General features: G+C 46.0%; 1 protein-coding gene across 7 annotated transcripts in view; it reads right to left on the reverse strand.

Moving 5' to 3' along the window:
- The window catches only part of CSMD2 (CUB and Sushi multiple domains 2), a 769620-nt gene that overhangs the window by 78227 nt on the left and 677989 nt on the right, over positions 1–13404 (reverse strand). For all 7 annotated transcript variants that reach the window (XM_061596306.1, XM_061596301.1, XM_061596302.1 and 4 more), the window contains 6 exons: positions 12823–13000; positions 10855–11000; positions 9314–9394; positions 7944–8057; positions 6436–6624; positions 5404–5550 (listed from right to left, as the gene is read on the reverse strand). In XM_061596306.1, coding sequence (XP_061452290.1) covers positions 5404–5550; positions 6436–6624; positions 7944–8057; positions 9314–9394; positions 10855–11000; positions 12823–13000 — 855 coding nt within the window. The remainder of the gene's footprint in view (positions 1–5403; positions 5551–6435; positions 6625–7943; positions 8058–9313; positions 9395–10854; positions 11001–12822; positions 13001–13404) is intronic.

Raw genomic sequence — 13404 nt, forward strand, 5'->3', positions numbered from 1 at the left:
AAATCTGCACAGATCAGCTGAGGATGGGAGTGTGTGTGTCCTGTGTTTTGTGCAAGGGGGGTTTATGGAATGTGCAGCGGAGGCTGCTCCGTTAGGGCAAACAGGGCCCTGCCCCACCAACCTGCCTGCCCTCAGCCAGCCCCCGCCTGCCTGCCTGCCTTCTTTCTTGCAGCCAGTTCCAGGGGGCCGCCCTGCTGTCAGCTTCCTCCTCCTCCTCAGTCTCAGTGTTGCCCCTTGTCGAACTCAGCAGGGAGCAGGAAGATGGGGACGGAAGTAGAAGGAGTTGGCTCTGCCTGGCTGTGGCTCCCCGCATGCTTTGGGCTCCCTGCCTTCCGCCCCTCCGGGCACCAGCTGCCACTAGTATGGTGGATGCACCACTGCTGGCAAGCAGCCCCCAGAAGGTTGGCCAAGACTGAATGCAGCCTTTGGGCCAAGAAAGGTTAGCCATCCCTGATATACACCACTAAGCTAGACCGAGAGTCTCCAGATATTGCTGCAGGGGTGAGACTGTGCTGAGACCATCAAGGGGCAAGCTTTTCCCCCTGCCTTGCTCCATGTGACGTCCTTCCCTGGTTCTCCCTGTCAGGTTCCCACCTGCTTGTGGCTACTGCCTTTCACTAGGCACCACCAGACACACCACCAGTCCGGACCGTCCTTTATATGGTTTCTCACTCCGCTCTAGCACAGATCTCACTAGATCCCACTGCTAGGCAACACCACCAGTCACGTCCGATAACCAATACTCCCAGAGACTTTGCCTGAGTCTCTCTCTAGCTGGTTACTTTTGTGACTGCGTGCTTATGCTGTTCCCCACCCTCTTGTATCTTTATATATAAAGCATACAACTCTGGGTTGCTCTGGATACTTGACTTTACTATTTCTCCCTTCACCGCTGCCACCATTAGATACTGTTTCTGTTCAGCCTTGGTAATTACCTTGCCCTCCCTTCTGGTCTGTATATTCCCCAGCCAAGGATCAGGCCTTTGGTAAACCAAAGAAGTATTTATTTACTAATAACAGGAAATAACAAGATTACTTTAGGAATGTTTCACAAGTGTATGGTTTCATATATGGTTACTCTTTATGTTTCTGTTCATATATATCCTCTTTAAATATCAGCCAAATCCAATCCAAACGTCCCTCAGAACTCTGCCAACCCACTCAACAACCTCTCTCTAACCGACTCTCTCTCCCATCTTCCAACCGACCTCCCTTCATCACTCACAAACCTTAGTTTTAGAATGTTTCACAAGCGTATGGTTTCATCTATTCCTGTTTTGTACTTGACTTATTATTAATCAGAACTCCAACTCCCTCTTTCTCCACACTCCCGACATCAACCACCAAACACCTTCTTCTCCACCCTACTAACATCCACCCAGATTCAACGGTCATTCTTCCATTTATACTCCCAGCCATTCAAACGCTCAGCCAATCATCCAGCATTCTACTGCTCATGTACTCCCCCCTCCTCTTTCACTCCACTTACCATATGTCTTCTATATAAACAGCACTTACCATATTTACCCTACAAGCAGGAACATCACACTCCACCCCTCTGCCTGGCCCTTATCAGGAGGAGCTGCAGACTGAGATGCATTGCTGCTTTGCCCCCTGCTCTTAGGGACATTTTTCTGGGGATTGTCCTTTACCAAGATGATGGCTGCTTTTTGTTTTTCGTCGTCGTTGCTTTTTAGAAATGTTATAGGTTTGTTGGTTTGAATTCTTGTAGATTGCGTTGTTTTGATTTGTATTTATGTTTTTCAATTTGTGTGTGAGCCGCCTTGGGGGCCTTTTTGGCCAATAGGCGGCCTAGAAATAAGCACTAACATAACGTAACATATCATAATGCCGTTGTATAAATCTATGGTGCGGCCGCATTTGGAATACTGTGTACAGTTCTGGTCGCCTCATCTCAAAAAGGATATTCTAGAGTTGGAAAAGGTTCAGAAGAGGGCAACCAGAATGATCAAGGGGATGGAGCGACTCCGTTACGAGGAAAGTTTGCAGCATTTGGGGCTTTTTAGTTTAGAGAAAAGGCGGGTCAGAGGAGACATGATAGAAGTGTATAAAATTATGCATGGCATTGAGAAAGTGGATAGAGAAAAGTTCTTCTCCCTCTCTCATAATACTAGAACTCGTGGACATTCAAAGAAGCTGAATGTTGGAAGATTCAGGACAGACAAAAGGAAGTACTTCTTTACTCAGCGCATAGTTAAACTATGGAATTTGCTCCCACAAGATGCAGTAATGGCCACCAGCTTGGATGGCTTTAAAAGAAGATTAGACAAATTCATGGAGGACAGGGCTATCAACGGCTACTAGCCATGATGGCTGTGCTCTGCCACCCTAGTCAGAGGCAGCATGCTTCTGAAAACCAGTTGCCGGAAGCCTCAGGAGGGGAGAGTGTTCTTGCACTCGGGTCCTGCTTGCGGGCTTCCCCCAGGCACCTGGTTGGCCACTGTGAGAACAGGATGCTGGACTAGATGGGCCACTGGCCTGATCCAGCAGGCTCTTCATATGTTCTTATGTTCTTATTCCCAGATCCCCTTCCAAGAAGCTTCCTTGTTAGGCTTGGCTCCTGATCTGAGCAAAGAGGGACCCGCTCTTCTTGTTTACAGACAACCTTTGCTCTTCCTCCTCTTTGGACTTTGCTTTGTTCTCTCCATGCCTTCCAAGGATCCAGATCTGACCCTAGAGCAATACCTCCCTCCCCTGTTACCCCTGGCTAGAAGCTTCTTATCTCATTTAAAGTCATACATTTTTCTTCTTCTTAAGCTCTGGGCCATTTTCTGCCTTATCTGCCTGCCTCTCCCTTCTCTGAGCCTTTGAGCTGCTCAGAAATGGTTTGGGACTCTAAATGGCAGCCAGGAGATGACAAATAACCCACAACCATCTCGGAGGAACAAAGGCACCGTGTTTGTTCAGCAGCAAAACCAAAACATAATTTCTGCCAATTAAATATTCATTCATTTACGGAATAACAGCGTTAACTTATTTATGACACATTTATACGTGTCCCTGTCCTGAGTTTGATTGCTTTTCATTAAGTAATTAAAATACGCTTCGTTCCAAGACTCGGTTGTTTAATTTTAAGGGACTCTTTGCCAAACACCCGGTAATTGCTTTTATACAGGCGGAGTAATTAAACTTCATATGGAACCAAGACCAGTGTGAAAACACCAACACTGGAAATGTTAGCAATAGAACTAGTTACTGTTGATCTTCTGGGATATCCAATTCTTTTTGTTTTCTCTTTAATTGACAATTTATCGTGGTCTTTTGCCCCTTCCCCACAACAAAGAGGTACAAAAGCAATCATCATGCAGAAATTTGCTCAGTTGTCGGAGTGGCGACCGCTCTAATATTGTGACCTAGACTTGGATGTTGAACCTTTCTCAGTCCAAGGGCCACATTCCCTTCTGGACCATCTTTGAGAGGGGCACATACCACTGGCTGGGCAGGGCCAGAGGCAAAAATGGAGCAGGCTAGTTTCTAAATGAACAAACACACGCCTCTCACTAGTGGAGGTTAGTCCATTTAGGGGAGGGGCTCCTCAACTAGGGTCCGTGGACCACCAGTGGTCTGCAAGCTTCATTCAGGCGGTCCATGGCATGTTTGTGAATTTGTGGTTGAAGATGGCAGACGACGCATCCATTGTACTGAATATTCATATGGATCTTTAATTGTGTTCTATTGCTTATTTTATTTCTTATATTGTATTTTATTGTGTTAAATTTGAATTCTATGGAATGACAATTGCAATGACAGAAAAATTAAAAAGTGGTCTTTGGGGAAAAATGTTTGGGAATCACTGCATGAGGGCAAATGGGGCACCACATCACCAACCCCAGTCTGTCCTCAACCATCTTACTAGGGGTGTAGTTGTCTAGGGTCTCAAGGGGTCTTAGACCCCTTACTTTTTTATAGGTGCAGGGTCCTAGCAGGGTCCCTGTGTCTCCAGCATCCTACAAGCCAATAAGCAAGAAAGGGGAGAGTGTTAGCCACTGAGAAGAGTCATTGAACATGCTTCCTCACCCTTTCCTGCAGATTGGAGCCAATCAGAGTGAAAGGAGGTAAGTCAGCCACTGAGAAGTCTCTTCTCAGTAGCTAACACTCTTCCCTGTCTTGCTTATTGGCTCCTAGGGACGTCTGTTGTTGTGGGAGAAGGCATGAAGAAGTATCTTATTTGCAACCCAGCCGCAAGAAAGGGGGCGTGGCTGTGACTAACATGAAGGGACCCTGCAATTCTGAATTTGCCACTACACAACTGTATCTTACTTACAACCAGTCAGAAGTGGCTCTGTCTCTCTGTCCCTACCAGTCCCGACGGGCATCAGCCAGTGGTGGCTGGTGGCTCTTTGTCTTTGGGGCAGTGAAATCCTCTTTGGGTTTCAGTCTGGAGCACCTTGTGCAGCTCCTGGAAAGTTCAGACTAAAACCTGGAGCAGATTCCGCTGCCCCACTGACATGGAGCCACCGGCTGCCACTGGTACTAGCCATCAAGGCCCTTCTCTGTCTTCCGCCCAGGGAAGCAAGAGGCATTATCAGAGCTCAAGGACAGATCCCAGCCAGGTGAAAACATGTAAGGAGGGTGCAAAGCCAAGCTGGTGAGGGTCGTGGCCTGGGCAGTCTCAAGGGCCAGATGGAGAGGCCTGGAGGGCCACATTGCCACCCCCAAGGCCTGTGATTCCCCACCACTGTTCTAGACCTTTTATCAAGCAATGACTGCAAAGCTAATAATTGAGAACTAGTTATCGAACCAGTAAATTTCACCTTTCCTTTGTTCTTTTCTCTTGCTCTTATCCGGTCGCATTCAACTAAGTCCTATTCACAGTAGACTCATTGAATTTAATGAACTTAACGTAATCATATCCATTTGCTTCAGTGGGTCAACTCTGAGCAGGATGATCATTGAACACCACCAATTAGGACTTCTGCTGAAACAAAATATCAGGCCCAAAGTATGTTACAAGAAGATAGATGGGCATCACCGACTTGCATTCTCTTGTGTCTTCCCGAGAACGTGTAGTTAACATACAGTAAGGGGTGGCTCTAGGGTTCCCAGGGGGCCTTGGTGAAGTGCCCTTCATGGGCCCCCTCCTGCGTTAAACTCTCCTTGGCTGAAGGCTGACTGGCAGTCATCTGTGAGCCACCTTTTCCTTATCTGAGAAAGCATGTGTAGGATTGCAGTCTCAATTAGGGGGCGGTGGGGGAAATTGTTAGCTAAAGAAAACAGGTTGGGTTATTTTTGTATGCAAGAAAGAGGTGCTGCAGTTCTATTAATAACTTCAGGCTGCAAAAAAAAGAGCCCAAAATAAAACAGAGCATAAATTTCCTGAGCTCGTTGTCAATGCTTTACGCATCAAGCCTTGTGCTGTTTCCATCCCTGCTATTTACTAACCTGAATAGCGGATCCTGAAGCCCTTCCTGCTGTACGCATGGTCAGAGGACCAGTGGAGATAGACTCTGTTGCCAGTACTGGTGACCGTCAGCGGAGCAGTATAATTCCCACTTAGGGACAGCAGCAATGGACTGTGGCCTGAAGGACCTTGAAGAAAGTTCAGACAAACAGAACATATATTAGGCTCTATTGCATCAGGCCAAAAGTCCATATAGCAGAGAGGTGGCTGGTGGCTCCACATCAGTGGGGCAGTTGAATCTGTTCCAGGTTTTAGTCCAAACTTTCAAGGAGCAGTCCAAGGCACTCAGATGACTGGATGAAAGTTTGGACTAAAACCTGGAGCAGATTCCACTGCCCCACTGCATGGAGCCACCTGTCTTAGCCAACCCCATTGGACTTAGACTTAGACTCACTGGTGTGCTTTTCTTCATCATATTTAATGCGGCATTTCAGCTCAGAGTGTTTCACCAGTCAGCTTACAGGATTCTATGTCTCTACACAGCAATAAAGAGCATGACTACTCAAGCTAAGTCCCTGAAGCACATTGGACAGCTCCTTGAAAGTTAAGACTAAAACCCAGAGCAGATTTCACTGCCCTCCTGACATAGAGCCATCTGCCGCCACGGCCATATAGTCTAGCATCTTGTTTCAACCATGGCCATGCAATGCCACTAGATGCTCTGAAGCTGCACCTACCGCAACAGACACCCCACTCTTGTTTGTCTCTAGAACTTGGTATTCAGGAACACACAACCTGCTTCACTTAGCTATCATAGCTAATACTGATTGATAGACTGATCTTTGTCCCTGAATTAGTTTAATTGCTCCTTCTAATAGCAAACTCATTTGGTGAGTGACGACAGAAGTGAAGCCCAAAAGGAGCCACTGGATAGCAAGATGAAAGCACCAGCATGTCCGGAGTGGGGTGGGGTCAAGTTTTGCAGGAGTACAAAAGATCTTTAGAGAAATTGGCTGGCCACCCAAACTGTAACTCAAGCCTAACTTCTGATTTTCCCAATGTGCGCAGCTCACCGTCAAAGATCCCAAACTCGTCGTACTGCTTCTCACTCAAGAAATACTCGGCGGTGAAAGTGATGTTGTATCCTGGCTCCACCTTGACCACCCAAGAGCAAGTCTGAAAGTGGGGGTAGCTGGCCATGAAGGTCGGGCTCAGGATCACTCCCATGGAGTCTGTGAGGACCTCATTCATTGGGCAATGAACTGGTTGGCACAAAAGGAAATAAACGCAGAGTGTCACTTTGTGTCAGTGCCAGAGACAAACAGTAACAGGACAGGAAACATTATCCCTGCAAGGGGCTTAGAAGGCTGCTTATACAGAAAGATCAGTATCTTATACTAAATCAAATCATCGGTCTTCCTAGATTGGTACTGTCTACTGTGGCTTGCAACAGCTCTTTGGGGTTCCATTCAAGGTCTTCCCCATCTCCTATCTGACCTGAACTGGAGATGATGATGATGATACATTTATAGCTTACATCCCAAATGTCAACCGACACTTGATCTCTTAACAATACAATCCATGCTCCATGTTCAAGCCACAACTCTGGAATGCCCTCCCTCCCTTTGGACACTTGTGGATGTCCAAAAATCTTTTGGAAGCTTTATGACCTAAGAATAGTCTTGGTCAGTCATACTAAAAGCTCATTTTAAAACCAGCTTTGGAGGCTTTACTCATGTGCCTGATACTTATAAATAGGCTGGTGGGCACTAGAGACAGGGACTTCTCAGTGGTGGTTCCTACTTCTCAGTAGAGATGGCTGAATAAGTCAATTTCGGTTTGTCTCAGTTTCTTGTTTTTCCACACTTCAATTCTCCACATTTCCCCATCATTTTGTGAGTTTTTTTTTTAAATTTATCAGAATTTTAAGTGTGAATTTCTCTTAATTAATACATTTGTTTTCTAATAAATTTCTCCTAATAAACACATTTCTGCAAAGCAATTTCCCCTAATTTAATTCCTTCTTTGTATTTGTCACTAATATATGCATTTTTAGGCACACTTTACCCTAGTTTATACATTTCTTGGATATAGAACAGGATGGCAGAATTTGGAGAAGTATGAATTTTGAAGGCTGGCTGTGTTTTGGTTCATATATTGTTTTAGACAGTGCAAATTAGGTAGGTTTGCCCCAAATGCAAACTGAATTAAATTTCTCCCTCATCACTACTTCACAGCCCTCCTTACGTGGGAAAGGCCATAAAGGAAATTATGTAATATTCTCCTCTGTCCACAGTTTCGGCAAGACAATATCTGGTCACAACACTATAGTTGAGATACCATCCGTCTCCTCTATCAGGCTTCTGTACAACTGCTACTTAAAAGTTGTTGGGTATATAAGATGTAAGGACTTTCACCACTCTTTTTATGTATCTTTGGATATTTTTATATATTGAATACAATAAAATGTTTAAATAATAAAAAATCCAATTTGTTGCCGTTGGCGGCGTCTCTGTTGCACTTTCACTTCACATCTGCACTCGGCTCTTCTGAGAGCCATAGCATCCTGAATGCCACTTACCTTCACAAGTTGGGGGAGGCCCCTCAAACTGGAGGTGTGTACCAAGCCTGCAAGTCAGGATCTCGTTTCCAACCAAGGTGAAGCCAGGGAGACACTGATACCTAATTATATCACCTGGGGAAGAGGGTGCGGGAGTTAAAGATGCATTTCAGTGGCAGAGAAGGCCAAACCACTAGTAAAGATCATCAGATTTTGACCAAACAAGCATGATTAAGATCTCCTGCATTTTTTCTTTTAAAAAATGAACAGCAGCTATAAGAAGCAGGCTAGGTCAGAAAGAATGAAGACTGCTCTTCCAAAGCTGCTGTTTGCTACATCGACATTGAGGAAAACAAACAGGTATCATATGAGCACCTGCATGTTTTAGGGTGGCCAGGTGGAAAAGAGGAGAGACTTTAATAGTTGTGTAGAAAAATGAAAGCTATATTTATTACATTTCTACCCTGCCTTTCTTTTCATGATTAAAACCCAAGACAGCTTACATATGGTTCCCAGGCGGTTTCCCATCCAGGCACTGACCAGACCTGACTCTGCTTAGCTTCAGCAGGGAGCTGGCCTTATGTACCTTCAGACCATAGCCTGGGACTATACTTGTTGAAATCCCCTCTTCAAAGGGGCAGGAGCTCTGCCCAGCAGCATTGCAAGGAATAGAGGCACACAGGCCCATTGCAAATTTGCAGGCAATAAAGGTGGGCAGTGAAACAAATGTAAATTTTACCTTTGTACATTAGGATAGTTTCTACATACACTCACCCCCCCCATCCTCCATCCAGGCAAGCAAGAATCATTAGAGTTCAAGGACGCATTCCACCCAGACAAAAACACTCAGGGAGTGTGTGAAGGAGGGCCGGTGAGGGGTGTGGCTGAGGAGGGGGTGTGGCCTATGGAAAGTCCCAAAGGTCAGATAGAGGGGCCTGGAGGGCCACATTCAGTCCCCCAGCCTTGACATTTCCCACCCCTAAACTATACCTACCAGGACTCCTTGGGTGGACTGCCATTTAAATAATATCTTCCTAACTGTTAGAGCCATATGACAATGGAACCAATTACCTAGAGAGGTAGTGTGCTCTCCGACACTGGAGGCATTCAAGAGGCAGCTGGACAGCCATCTGTCAGGAATGCTTTGATTTGGATTCCTGCATTGTGCAGGGGGTTGGACTCGATGGCCTTGTAGGCCCCTTCCAACTCTACTATTCTATGATTCTATGTACGATGCATAAAGCACTATGTACTACAGAAGTGCCCTGAAAAGGAAGTAGTTGAAATGAGGTGGGGAGCAGCCTGAAGATGACCACTCCATGCATTGCACCACATTTGTGGGTGCAGAAAATACTAAGAAGAAGGTGCTGCAAAGGGCATGCAGTCAATACCTATGCTGTAATCCTCATTCCCAGTGATGATCTCGGCATTAGGAACCACGGTTGGAGGCTGGCATCTAGAAAGCTGATAGGCTGAGAAGCGAAGGGCATGAACAAGACATGTCAGAGAACCACAGCACTAACCACGTGGATTGCACGTGCCTTTTTGCCTTTAAATATTTTTGCAATAAAGCTGAGCATTTATAATTATTATTTATTGAATTTATATCCCGCCCTTCCTCCTGAAGGCGTCCAGGGCAGCAAACGTATCAACAAAGCCTTATACGGTGCGGGACCACGATACCTTGCGGAATGCCTCTTCCGATATGAACCGGCCCGTGCACTACGTTCTGCTACGAAGGCCCTCCTCCGGGTTCCAACTCACAGGGAGGCCCGGAGGGTGATGACAAGATCTAGGGCCTTCTCAGTGGTGGCCCCCGAACTGTGGAACAGTCTCCCTGAGGAAGTACGCCTGGCGCCGACTCTGCTCTCCTTCCGGCGCCAGGTCAAAACCTTCCTATTCTCTGAAGCATTTTAAGTTACACTGATTTAATTTTAAAAATGTTTACTGTGTTGGATTGTTGCTTGTATTTTAGTATTGTTCTGTTATTTATTGTATTTTTATGCTGTTTTATGTTCACCGCCCAGAGAGCTATTGCTAGTCGGGCGGTATATAAATTTAATAAATAAATAAATAAAATAAATAAATAAACAAAAGCAAATGAACAAGAAAAAGTAAAGCATTCTAAAACAGTTAAAAACGTTCTAAAAGACAGTTACCGTCAGAAACATTCCAAAACACCATCGCAGTTAAAAACATTTTAAAACCCAGTCACAATTAAAAGCATTCTTTATCAGTGATCTTCAGGTTGCTAGGAACAGTCCCCTTCAGCCATCAAATGTATATTTATGAACAAGCAGCAAAGCCAAAAGCCACATTTTGGGAGGCCTATCCCCATCTGACCTGCCTGAAAGATTTCACTCCTAAATGCAATGTGCCTCCTTTTTCTCTTCTTTTCTCCCCCCGCCCCGACCCAGGACAGAGAATAATTTTTAAGAGAAATGAAGTGACCTGTGAGAGGCAAGGCTTCCTCTGCTTTTTGCATGCTTTGTCTTCCTTTTTTTTCCCGTCCCATCATCTCTGGTCAAGTAGGTTTTGTAGCACGATAGAAATTGTCTAGAGCACCATTTCCCGGCCCCTAGATGTTGCTGGACTACAGTTCCCATCATTCCTGACCATGTTGCCTGGGGCTTATGGGAGTTGAAGTCCAGCAACATCTGGGGACCCAAAGGTTGGGAAAGGCTGCTCTAGAAAGAGATGTGGAACCTTTGGTCCTCCAGATGTTGCTGGACTTCATCAACCCTGACAATTGGACATACTGATTAAAGTTCATACAGAGTGGGTTTTTGGACACCTTGTCAGACACTTTCAGCAGGGAATGCTTAAATAAATACATAAATGATACACAGTCGGACAAATGCTGTTGCATGCAAATAGTTTAAAAGAGACATTTATCATAGCAGATGCTGGCATATCAGTGAGCTGCACAGACCATAGAAATAGATGGCAAAAAGTCCTCCGTTGGCCGCATCACTGTAGAATTTCAGGAGGACCTGGTTGGAAGTGCTTTGGGTGGCTTTCTTTGCAGAGTTTCCAGTGAAAACACCCAGTTGTGGGGCTGTCTGCTGAGGCCCATCCCTGAAGAGACAGGGGAAACATAACAAGGAAAAGCAATGCACAAAACTCTGTCGGGAGCTGTGTGACATGGGAATGCACTGGATCAGATGCGTGCCCCCTGTGCCTTCCAGGCAGCTGGCTGGAGGAGAGAACTGCAGACAGTTCCAACTGGGACTCTTGCACAACAGCCCAGAAACTTCCTGGCCCAGGGAGGAGGGAAAGAAAGATCTGACAATTTCGATTCTCCACATTTCTGTTTGTGATTTTTAAAAAAATCCTCATGGAAATGCCTCAGCATTTTAGTGAGAATTTCTCCTACTAAACACATTTTTGTATGCAGCTTTAACTAATGTACATATTTTTGCAGGCATTTTTTTCTAATATATATAGTGCATGCTTGCATGTTATTTTCACTCATATTCCTTTTATGCACTCTTTCCCTCCCAATATACACACTTTTGTGAACGTTGGTTGGACAACTGCAACCAGTGATGGAGAACAGGCACAGGTAAGTGAGACTTTCGAAGGACGGCTGCATTTCGGTTCTCATAGTGTTTTGGAAAGTGCGAGCATGATAGATTCGGCTTTAAATGCGAACTGAATTGAATTTCTCCCCCAACTCTACCAGGGAGTCAGGTGACACTGGACTGGTAGCCAATCCGGTGCCACTACTGACCTGCCCCATGGGTCCAATTAGGCCTGCCATGGGTCCCAATATGGCCTGTGAAGTGCTTCCTCACAAACCACGGCCACCTGCCCCACACCTGACGTCATATGTGACATCAGGTGTGAGGCAGATATGGAGGTAGCTACAAAGAAACAATCAGGAGCTTAAAGTGACCTTCTGATTGTTCCTCAGCAAGTGGCTCTCCCTGTTGGCGCTGATCAGCTGTTCAGCACTGACAGAGACCCATTGGGTATTCCTTAGTGCAGCCAAGGGGACTGTTTTGAAGCACTTTGCACTGGAACTTCTTGCTGAAACACAACTTTCCTCCACTCTATCTTTTGCAAGCAGTTTCATTGCAAAGCGCTTTGTGCTGATTGAGCAAGCCTCTTTAAAGGTGCATTCTCACTGCCAATCAGCTGGAGGTTGCTGTAACCGCCCATCAGCTAATTGGTGATTGCAATTATCCCCTTTAAACTTTGACAGGTGTCATTTGCACCTGTCAAATTATTATTATTGTTACGCAATTATGATGCCAGGTGATTGAAAGGTGGGCGGTCCCGGCCATCTATCAAAGTTGGTTTGGCCTGCTGCCTGGATCCAGTTCCCCACCTCTTCCCTAGCCCATGGGACCAGATTTGGCCCACAGAAAGATTTAATCTCTTCCTCTGGGTCCCAGTCCACCCATCAGCTCCAGATATCTTCTTTGCTGCAGATGTGACTGGTACCTATCAGGATTAAAACAGTGGAGGATGGGGCATTAGGATGAGTGGGGCACCCTCAGTCAGCCCCCACTTGCTTGCCTGCCTTGCCTTACTTACAGCCAAAGCAGGGAGTGGCCCTGGCTTTCAGCTTCCTCCTCCTCCTCGGTCTCAGTGTTGCCCCTTGTGGAACTCATCAGGGAGGAGGAAGGTAGGGACAAAATTAGAATGAGTTGGCTATGCCTGTCAGTGGCTCTCTAGCTCCACCTACTGTTGGGCCTCCCAGCCTTCCACCCTACCAGTCCCAACAGGCACCAAGCACCACTGGATTAGGGCCTTCTCAGTGCTGCCCTTTGGGGGGGGGGTTCAAGATATTGAAGGCATGCTTTTGACTCTTTCACACTCACGTGACCTCTACTCAAGTTAGACTACCCTAGCTGGGCTCAAGCAGATCTTTCATTCCATGCATCCTTCTTACCACACAGTGATGAAATCATTATAAGGCTCTGTTTGCAGCAAGGTGAAGTTGAGGTAGATGCCATATCCAGCTGACACAGTGAGTAGCCACGTGCAGTCCTGCGAATTGGGGTACTGGTTGGGAAAGCCAGGGGAGTAGATGGTGCCATTGTGAGCAGTGATGTTTCCTCCGCAAGGAACTGCATGCGATTGCCAGCATAGAGGAAAAAGAAGTCTAGTGAATTGCCTCTTCTAAATTGTGTGTGGGGGGAATCAGGGTCTGATTTTGGTATGGCATTGCCTGCCTTTTCTCTCCCTGAACTTACAATTCACCCACCAGGAGAGATGATGAGTGTGATGTTCTTGTAAGTTAGCATCTGTAAATATGGTAAGTGCGGGTCTATTGGGTGATGTATGGTAAATGACTGAGAGAGAAAGGGGGAGTACATGGGTGAGAAGCTGAAGTGTGCTGGATGATGATTGGCTGAGTGGCTGGCTGGCTGAAGGTATAAATGGAGGTTTGTGAGTGATGAAGGGAGGTCGGTTGGAAGGTGGGAGAGAGAGTCGGTTAGAGAGAGGTTGTTGAGTGGGTTGGCAGAGTTCT

This window comes from Rhineura floridana, chromosome 15 (assembly GCF_030035675.1).
Source record: "Rhineura floridana isolate rRhiFlo1 chromosome 15, rRhiFlo1.hap2, whole genome shotgun sequence".
Classification (NCBI taxonomy): Eukaryota; Metazoa; Chordata; class Lepidosauria; order Squamata; family Rhineuridae; genus Rhineura; species Rhineura floridana.